The 9,583-nt window shown below is 38.5% G+C and overlaps 1 protein-coding gene across 4 annotated transcripts; it reads left to right on the top strand.

Annotated features, from left to right (window-relative positions):
- Positions 1-2,158: 2,158 nt before the first annotated feature.
- LOC122068517 (putative disease resistance protein RGA3) lies at positions 2,159-9,180 on the top strand. Of its 4 annotated transcripts, none has more exons than XM_042632393.1 (3): positions 2,159-5,553; positions 5,665-5,828; positions 7,328-9,180. In XM_042632393.1, the coding sequence occupies exon 1, from the start codon at positions 2,329-2,331 to the stop codon at positions 5,473-5,475; it is 3,147 nt and encodes a 1,048-aa protein (XP_042488327.1). In that variant the 5' UTR covers positions 2,159-2,328; the 3' UTR covers positions 5,476-5,553; positions 5,665-5,828; positions 7,328-9,180. The 4 variants fall into 4 exon arrangements, with proteins under 4 accessions (XP_042488327.1, XP_042488329.1, XP_042488328.1 ...); XM_042632395.1 differs by lacking the exon at positions 7,328-9,180 and adding an exon at positions 6,709-7,100 and having other exon boundaries at positions 5,673-5,828; XM_042632394.1 differs by lacking the exon at positions 7,328-9,180 and adding an exon at positions 6,709-7,100 and having other exon boundaries at positions 5,670-5,828.
- The last annotated feature ends 403 nt before the right edge of the window (positions 9,181-9,583 follow it).

The raw sequence follows: 9,583 nt of genomic DNA, 5'->3' as shown, positions 1-9,583 counted from the left end.
TCATTGCTTCCTTTTTACTCATCAATTATTTTTTGGGTAAAAAATAGTGATTTTGTCAGTGGATCTCCTCTTTTACTGGTAATTCATATTATAGATCTTTGGATGATGTACTCTATCTTTATAGTCTTATACTTGAGGCCCTAGAACCCCATGCACATAGGGTTGAAGTTTCTCAAAATTGTGTGCTTCCCTAGCCCTATGCTTTCCAAATTGGATGACAACAGATATATCGAAGTACAACAAAGTTAGTGAAACTTTGGATGTTAATATCTGTGATTCCTTTCCCACCTTTGGGATAACTTCCTTGTTTGGAAACCTTGATCAAGAATTCACATAAATTAGAACGTGATATAAATAAAAATGATTCACGAGTAGGGAAGGGAGTGTCAGGATGCCTGAAAAAGATGAATGTTCCGATAATAATCATTACCATCTCAACTTTACATATCACATAGGCTTAGTACTAAATAAAAACAATATTAGAAAAAAAAAATACAAGGGTCGGGTTAGGTCGGGCTTAAATGGGTTGGTTCAAGTCGAGTTTGTAAATGTGTTGGACAGGTCGGGGCCCCGTGGGGTTAGTTGGCTGCATCGTGTACTACCTGAGCCCGACATATTTATTAATCGGGTCAATCTAAGTCGGATTATAAACATATCGGGTTCATTCGGGCCTACCATTGGGATCTGGAATTGACACCCCCATGTGCCAGTGAAAGAGAAATCTATCATGGTGCGGAAACTTATCCGAAGAAGAACCATTATCACGAAGCCGCCAGAGAAGCCTATAACCAATTGGACACCAAGGGCCCGTTTGATAACGTTTCTGCCGTTTCTGTTCCAAGAAACGGCAGAAACAGAAATTGTTGTTTCTGGAAACAGAAACAGGTAAGAGAGGTGTTTGATAATTCTTGTTTCTAGAACCATGAGGTTCTGGACCCATAAGCCTCATAAGCAGTCTGCATCTCCTCCCTCTCTCGCTCTCACCCCCGACCCAGCGTTCACCTCAACTCTCCCGTCCGCCGTAAATCTGCGGCGACCCCCACCTCACCATATCCTCCCTCTCTCTCTCTCTCTCTCTCTCTCTCTCTCTCTCTCTCTCTCTCTCTCTCTCTCTCTGTGCTATTTCCTGATGCAAATCTTACCCTCTTATACTCCTGAAATTGCCAGATTCCGTCGCTTCCTTTGCCGGATAACTCTAGATTGTACTGGTACAGATTCTCCAATTGTGGTTCCTTTGCTTTTCGAGTTTCGATTTGCAGAGACGCGTGTGAACTTTGTATATGAAATAAACCCTAGAGAGAGAGAGAGTAGAGAGAGAAAGTGAAACGGGTAAGGGGGTTGCTGGCTATGAGGGCCTGCAACGGGTTGTGCTAAAGCTTGGCCAGAGGGGCTACGGAAGGCTCGGATGCCATGGCGGAGTCAGCCGTAAGGCCATCAGATGTAAAGATCGAGAACCTATTTTGTGAACTGAGTTTGAGATCCCCATCGGCGCCGGAGACGAAGAATCCATCCTCTGAACTAGGTTTAGTTTCATAAGCAAAGGGCTCCCCAACTCCTCCCCCTTGCTCCCACCTCCGCCCTCCCTGCAATTCCCTAGTCCATCCCAATCTGTTACGATGCAGATCGATGGCGACAATGGGAAGGGCCCCGATCGGAAATGGCCCAAATTCCATCCGTTCCATGAGGTTGAAGTAAGGCCAAAGAGAGAGAGACGAACGTTTCTTGTCTGAGCGGTACAGTCTTCGAGAGCTCTTTGTAGACGCACCGAGCAGCGACAGTGATGAAGAGGGTGACGATGAAAGGTGTTCCACCAACGAGATGAAGAAGGGTCCGTAGTCGATCGATTGTTTGTACCCCAATTTTGTTTCGAGAAACGAGCGAAACAAGTAAAACTTGTTTCGTCATTCATGTTTCTTGGAGCATAAATTGTTATAAATTTCAATTTATGTTTCAAGAAACAAGTGGAACAGAACACTTTTACCAAACGGTATTTATGTCATTTCTTTATTTCTGAGAATAAAAAAACACAGAAACACGTTTCTGATTACATTATCAAACGGCCCCAAATCCAGTCACTGAGGTCCAGTTCGGCTGGTTGGAGCGTCACATACGTTAATTGGCCTAGGTAGTTTTAGAAAACCCCAAAGCTATTGCCTAGGCAAACGACGAGCCGGCTGCAACCCGAATCAACTGCGTTGTTGACCTGTAGTTAGGGGCTTGAGCTGAGGATAGGAATCCTTTCTTCTATCTCCGTTCTTCACAACATATGCTCTTGTTAACTTGTGCATCATTTGCTCTTACGTTTGTTTGTGCTCCAGATTGAAAGGAATGGTTAGTAGACTCAAAAGGGCAGACATCGTTGTCTCCCCAACTGTGCAGGCGATTATCAATAAATTAGATCATCCTCTACTGCAACGTAAATTTGGATCAACATGGGGCGTTGAGAGAGAGTTGCAGGTTCTTTATCGCACCATGGAGAGAATCAAAGCAATTCTTCAGGTGGTAGAGAACAAGCAAATGAAGGATGAGCTTCTGAAACTCTGCCTTGAAGATCTTAGGAGTGAGGCTTACTACTTGGACGACGTGCTTGATGAGTTTCTCATAGAAACTCGCAAACTAGGAGACATCAATCAGGTACCTTTTTCTCTCTCCTTTGCTTTGAATAAGGATGATAAGTTATATCGAAAACAGATTGGTCCTTTCATAACTGAAATTAATGAGAAACTATCTATCATTGAGAAGAGGCTTGAAAAACACTACTTCCAAGGACCCTGTGAAGAAGAGCAGTACAAATTACTAACTAGAATACAATCTTTTCCATTGAGAGAGGGGAGAAGAATGGTGGGTTCAATAGTTGATGAAAGGCATGTGTTTGGAAGGGAAGAAGATGAGAAGAATGTAAAAGAAATGTTGTTGTCTGATCAATATGATGATGGAAGGGATGGTGGTGTTTCTGTGGTTGCCATTGTTGCTATGGGGGGGATGGGCAAGACAACTCTTGCTCAGCTTCTCTACAATGATCCAGACATAACAAATCACTTTGAAGAAAAAGCATGGGTTTGTGTGTCTGTTCCGTTTGACATTGAAAGGATAACTAAGGAAATTCTAAATTATGGGGCTGATCAGAAATCCTTCCCTCAACTTCAACTTGCAGTTCAAAAGAAGCTGAAGGGGAAGAGGATTTTGATTGTTCTAGACGATGTATGGACTGAAAGGTCTGGTGATTGGGATAAGTTATGCGTTGCATTCAAAGGAGCAAGTAGAGGGAGTAGAGTTTTAGTGACCAGTCGCAGTAAGAAAGTTTCATCCATCATGAATGCAGCTAACACTTATAATTTGAAAGCTTTATCCAAGGCAGTTGGGTGGTCCTTGTTCAAAGATTGCGCTTTTATTGATCCAAATACAAATGCTTATCCCAACTTAGAAGCCATTGGAAATGGAATTGTAAACAAGTGTGATGGGTTACCTTTGGCAATAAAAACACTTGGTGGGCTTCTTAATGGTGCAGTAGATGAGGAAGCATGGCTATCTATTTTGGAAAGTGAGATGTGGGATATAGAAGAAGATGATATTCTGCCGGCTCTAAGTTTGAGTTATTATCATCTACCACCACATTTGAAACAGTGTTTTGCGTATTGTTCTTTATTTCCAAAGGGTTATACATTTAGAAAGAGAACTTTAGTTCAACTTTGGGTTGCTGAAGGATTTGTTCAAACTAAACAAGTGGAAAGGAAGGAAGACATTGGACTGCAATATTTTGATGATTTGTTGCATAGGTCTTTCTTCCAGCCTATATTTGATAACTTTGCAATGCATGATCTCATGCATGATTTAGCATGCTCTGTTTCAACGGGAATGTGTTTTAGATTGGAGCAAAATAGATCATATGACATCAGTGAAAAGGGTCATGAGCATATTTCGTTAATGGCTAACGATGACTTCGATCTAGGGGGAATGAAGACCTACAAATTGAAGAGTTTATCTCCCACTTTCCAATTTGTAGGAGAAGAAGATGTGCAAGGAAGTCATCATCTCCTTGATAGGAAAGGATTTGTTCAAACTAAACAAGTACTGGAAAGAAGGGAAAACATTGGACTGCAATATTATAATTATAATTATTCGTTGGATCGGTCTTTATTCAAGCCTTGTCGTAGAACGTGTGATAGATCATATGACATTGGTGAAAAGGTTCGGCATATTTCATTGGTTAATGTTGACTTTGATATGGTAGTAAGGGAGTCCTACAAATTCAAGAGTTTGTCCACATTCCAATATGTAGGAGCAGATGTACAAGGAAGTCATCTCTTTGATGGCCTATTTTTCGAATTCAAATGCTTACGTGTTTTGGTTCTTGTTGGTCACTGGATGCAGTCATTGCCGTATTCCATTGGCTATCTGAAGCATCTATCATACTTGAGCATCTGTAGCATTACATTGAAAACATTACCTGAATCAATGTGTATGCTTTACAATTTGCAGGTATTGGATATAGTGGGTTGTAAAGATCTTGTTGAGTTACCTAAACACATCACCAACTTATCCAACCTTCAATATCTAAAGATGCAGCACAAGTGGTGGGAAGCTAAAAGAAGACCCAAGAGACTAGGGAAATTAACTTGCCTCAAAAGAATACCCTTTTTTGATGTGGGAAAAGAGGCAGATGAGAACATAGGAGAGTTAAAAGAATTGATGAATCTTGAAAGATGTCTTACCATTAGGAGTCTACAGAATGCAAAAGATGTTAAAGAAGGTGATGCCTATTTGATGAACATGGAGAAAATTGACCAGTTGCAATTAAAATGGGACTCCTTGCTCATACATGATAGAATTGTAGCCCTACAACCTCCCAAAGCTTTGAACTCTCTTGATATGATGCACTTGCCCGGTTTCAGTTATCCAACTTGGATGACCACAGATTTATCGGCATATGACAAGCTAGGTAGAAGGGTACTCAAGGCCTTACAACCTCCCAAAGGTTTGAAGTCGCTTGAAATCATGGGCTTCCCCTGTTTCAGCTATCCAACTTGGATGACCACAGATTTATCAGGGTACAACAAGCTAGTCTCTGTGACACTTAAAGGACAGAGCTATACCCTCCCATCTTTAGGACAGCTTCCTTCATTAGAGTACCTGGAAATCATATCAGGGAGAATGAGGAAATTGAGCTATCAATTCTTCAGGGGTACCGGTGGTATGAAGGGATTTCAAAAGTTAACTTCATTGAAATTGTATTTTATGCAAGTTCTGGAAGATTTTTGTGATGCAGAGGATGGTGAATTTCCTTCCCTCGAACACCTTACAGTTGAAAATTGCCCCATTCTAAGGAGACTTCCCAGACTTTTCCCTAGTAAGGAACAGTTGGAACTCAAACTCCACTACTGTAACAGTTTGACATCCTTGTACTGTGGACCAAATACCTCTTTTAAACAGGTGGAGGTCACCCACTGTAATGGTATTCCATCATTGCCTAGTTGATTCCACAGATTCACTTCATTGCCAGCAGTGGAAGTATATCTGACAGTGCCGGAATCCCTGCTTTGTAGAAATACCCTTGTGAGTGATTTTTTCTTTCTTATTTCTTTTTAATTTTTAAAATTTTGGATTATTTCATTTTCTTTGAAACTTAAACCCTGATATGCTTGTCTTATCATCTTTAATTGATGGGCTAGTAGAAAATGGGGATAGCGAATAGCAAGTGGAATCCATGGGAAGATTTAGTTTCAGTTGCAAAGGGGTCTCTGAAGTTTGGATTTGCTTTGGTTCTCTTCTTAGAAACATTTCGTTGACTTTGTAATTGCTTCGGACATCTCTTTGAAAGCACTCCTTAGGTAAAATTCTTCAATCATTCTTTCAACTTCTTAAGTTCATTTTCCTCTTCATTTGTTGTGGCTTATCAATTGGAAGCATGTTTGCTTATTTTGTGGCTTATTCAAGTTTTGATTTGCTATGATTTTTGTAGAATTGTAGAAACCCAGTTGGTCATTACGCATTTGCTCAGATGTTGGCCTGTTCTTTTTCAAGTTAAAACTATTTGAAATATAGAATAGGTTCTAGCTAAACCAGCTCGGATAGGGTAAGATCTTGAGGCTTCCATTTATTTTAGCCTGATCACTAATGATAAGAAAGTGAATAAGTTTGATGCTCTGAAAGATTGGGGCTTGTGCATCGCTCATGCTTGATGAGAAACATACTGGTATGGAATTATTTTTAAAACTTGGTGTTAATGATTCAAGCTTAGTTTAAAGCTTTTGATTATTATTTAAGCTACGATAGATGTGCTACTAATAATGGTTATTATATTACTAGTCTATATGATTTGAATTAGTAAGAAGTTGTCAAGTTTACCCCAAGGAATAACTTAGTTGGAAAGGATCAACACCTCACAATTTAGAGGTTTGAGTCCAACTCTCCTCAATGTCTATATATATCAAATATATATAGACATTTATATATATGAGAGCTTCTTTAGACTGGCCTACGTTTAAATTAAGGGTATAGAGCTGAGCTGAATCAATGAATCATGTAGCATGCAGAGGAACAAACTCAATATCATTTCCTTATTGGGGATTTCTTTCCAATAGAAACAAAGATGAAATCCCACAGAATCATCATTCCTTGGTAGTTGGTAGTCACTTTAACTTTGAGAATTTATCTTTGCACTTGCTGCATGATAACTTTTTTTCTTATTTATTCGTATTTCTCTAACAGAAAACTGAGGAGAATGTGAAAGAGCAGTTTGTGAATGCAATTGTTGTCAAGAGAATGTAAAAAGGTCAAGTCATGGTTCTAATACTCTGGTCAGGAATTTTTTGTTCAATTTTCTGGAGATGACCAGATGAGGCATCAAGTTATCTAAAAAGGTGCTTCCTTGTTATGGTAGTCTGGAGGATTATTGTCCTTCCAAAATATCCATTTGATATGCAGAAGTGGCAGTCTTAGTCAATGTCTTTTCCATGGCATTGCTCTTCAACATTAGCAACTCAAAAATCTTCAATATTTTTGTTATTCTTATATAGAAATAGTGGGTTTTGGACTTAAGCCACAAGAAACATATTATTTTTAATTTGAAATTTCCAAATTTCTTGGGAAGGGATCCAAGAAGAAAACTGGTTTGGTTATCTCGTCCAATCACGATTTAGGTCCTATCCAATTCCCTATCTAGCCAATATGATCAGATAACACAGGTCCAGGGCAGTGGTTATCCTGTGTCATTCCATTATTTATTCTTATTTACTCAGCAATTGCTTTGGTGTCCATGGAGGGTGCCTTGGCTTAAGATTACAACATTGAAATGACTTTTGGCATGAATTCTTTTCTTTATCTGCAGAAAAGAAGTGAAACATAATAAAATTTAGTAACATGGTCTATCAAATGAGTAAGCTCAGTATGTTAGCATCCTCAAAACTCAATGCATGTAGGTCAATTGTCGAGCTCAGAGATCTTGTTTTCCATCCCTAGGTAAGTTTTTGTTTTTGTTTTTTTCTGACCATTATTTTTAGCAACTGATATCTTCCTCAAATCTTCCATTCCCTATTTTCCTGTGATGTCAGAGATCATTGTGCATAATTTATCTGTTCACATGCTTGCATATGAATATTTTGTATTTTGTCAAGGTTTCGTCTAAAATGAAAACATTTGTAATCATTACGTAACATGATTTTTTAACTAACTTCAAAATATTCTAAATCCAGTTATTAAATTTCACTTTACCTTGCCACCAATTCTTTTGATTTGAAAAGGAATATAAAGATTACATCTAAAAGTATGTAATAATTACCAAATACGATAAGAGTTTAAGGAGATTACATTAGTCATGATTACAAAACTTTGCTTTTTCTTGTTAGATCAATTTCACTTTCTTTCCCTTCCCTTCCTTTTACTTGCAACCGGATGGAGCCTACTGGTGGGATCTTCCGGGTTCAGTGATGAGAACAGTTAGTAGGAGAATCTGAAAGATCAGTTTGGAAGTGCTCTTATCCTTTATAACTCACAATGTAAATAGAAGGTCAAGGTCACACTTATCATCCTCTGTTTCAGGCCTTGTTCCATTTTTTGACCTCTGGTCTTTGAGCAAGATCTGTCGACATTCATCCTAGTCCTCTTAAGGGAGAGAATATTTCTTCAAAAATATTCAATGTCAAGTTGAGGTGGCAATTTAAAATGGTGTCTAAAAGTCTATCTTTCCCATGACACTTCTCCTTCAATATTGATAAGTTTCATCCCACCAGTTCTCTTGTATGTAGGAAGTAGTGTAATTTCCTTTTTTTTTTTTTGCTAACGATAGGTATCCAGGCCTTCGGCCTGACTAGTTCCGCGGGCCCATATTGACCCCACAACCACATGGACCGGGTCATACCGGGGTTGAATGAAAACCATAAGAAGTATAATTTCCTCAATTTACTTATGTTATACTTGAGTCTTTTCATTCTTTCGTCCATGGAAATAGTGGGCTTTGCACTCAAGCAAGTATTTTAAATTTTCTATGTAAGAATTTTTCAATTGGGTCATTCAGCTCTCCAATATGTTCAATCTCTATTCATGTCCATGCATTGCCCAATCAACCCACAGATGCAGTAGGAAATCATTACTAGACCCGCTAATACAGGTCATGGCTTCCACTGGGTGTCCATTTTAATGTCAGAAATTGCTTTGGTGCAAGGATCTCTAGGCTTAAGCTTATAATTATAGGCTAGTGTTTTGACATTGTAAAGATAGACTAGGATTAAGACTAGCACATTCCTAGTATTTGGAAAGACGCTTTGTTGCCTAGGTTGCCCAGGAAATGGAACCCTCTTGTCTAAGAAGTGATGGGGTATCACAAACTCAATAAGCTTTTCAATAATGAAAAAAACATTTTAAACTTTCATGGCTTCCAAGTTGATTCACATTTGATTCTTATATTTTGTGCAATGAATGATCAACTCTAAACACCAATTCTTCCTTTGTTGGATCAGGCAGCTATACATACTCTTTTTAGTAGAATTTTCTATGTTGAATCTCTTCCTTGGAACTTACAATCATTGGCTCTCTTTGTCTTGAAGTGAAGTCACCTTTATGATCCACATTAAACTGGAGTGGTGATCTAAATTCTCCTTTGTGGGCTCATCCAGAGTAATATGCTCATTGATGTAGATAAGTCACTTGAGTTTATTTTATTGTAAATAAGCCTTGGGTTGTGTTATATATGTGTTAGGCCTTTGATCCCATGGGTTTTCTTTGAAATTGACCACTTTAATGGGCCTAAAATATGGGTAGAAGATAAAAAAATGAGATTTAATTCACTAGTTTAATTAGTTGTTATTTAATTCAATAAATGCTCATTAGGCCATTGGTCAGTTGTAAAGTCATATATGGACTATTAGTTAGTTAGTCCTACTTCATATTGGAGTCATAAAGTCAAGTCTTTATCTTATTTTGAATTCCTAGTTGTAGTAAGAGTGTCTAGTTCTTTTTGGAAACTAGCTCCTAGTCTTAGTATGATTATAAACCTTCCCTCTATAAATAGAGAGGCATATATACCATTATTTCGCATATTTGAATAAAGAAGATTTGCAATCAATTGTTTAGAGGAGCCGAGATAGCT

Source organism: Macadamia integrifolia, unplaced genomic scaffold, assembly GCF_013358625.1.
Source record: "Macadamia integrifolia cultivar HAES 741 unplaced genomic scaffold, SCU_Mint_v3 scaffold404, whole genome shotgun sequence".
Classification (NCBI taxonomy): Eukaryota; Viridiplantae; Streptophyta; class Magnoliopsida; order Proteales; family Proteaceae; genus Macadamia; species Macadamia integrifolia.
The sequence above is the reverse complement of the archived record's forward strand: the minus strand, read 5'-3'. Positions and strand labels throughout refer to the sequence as shown.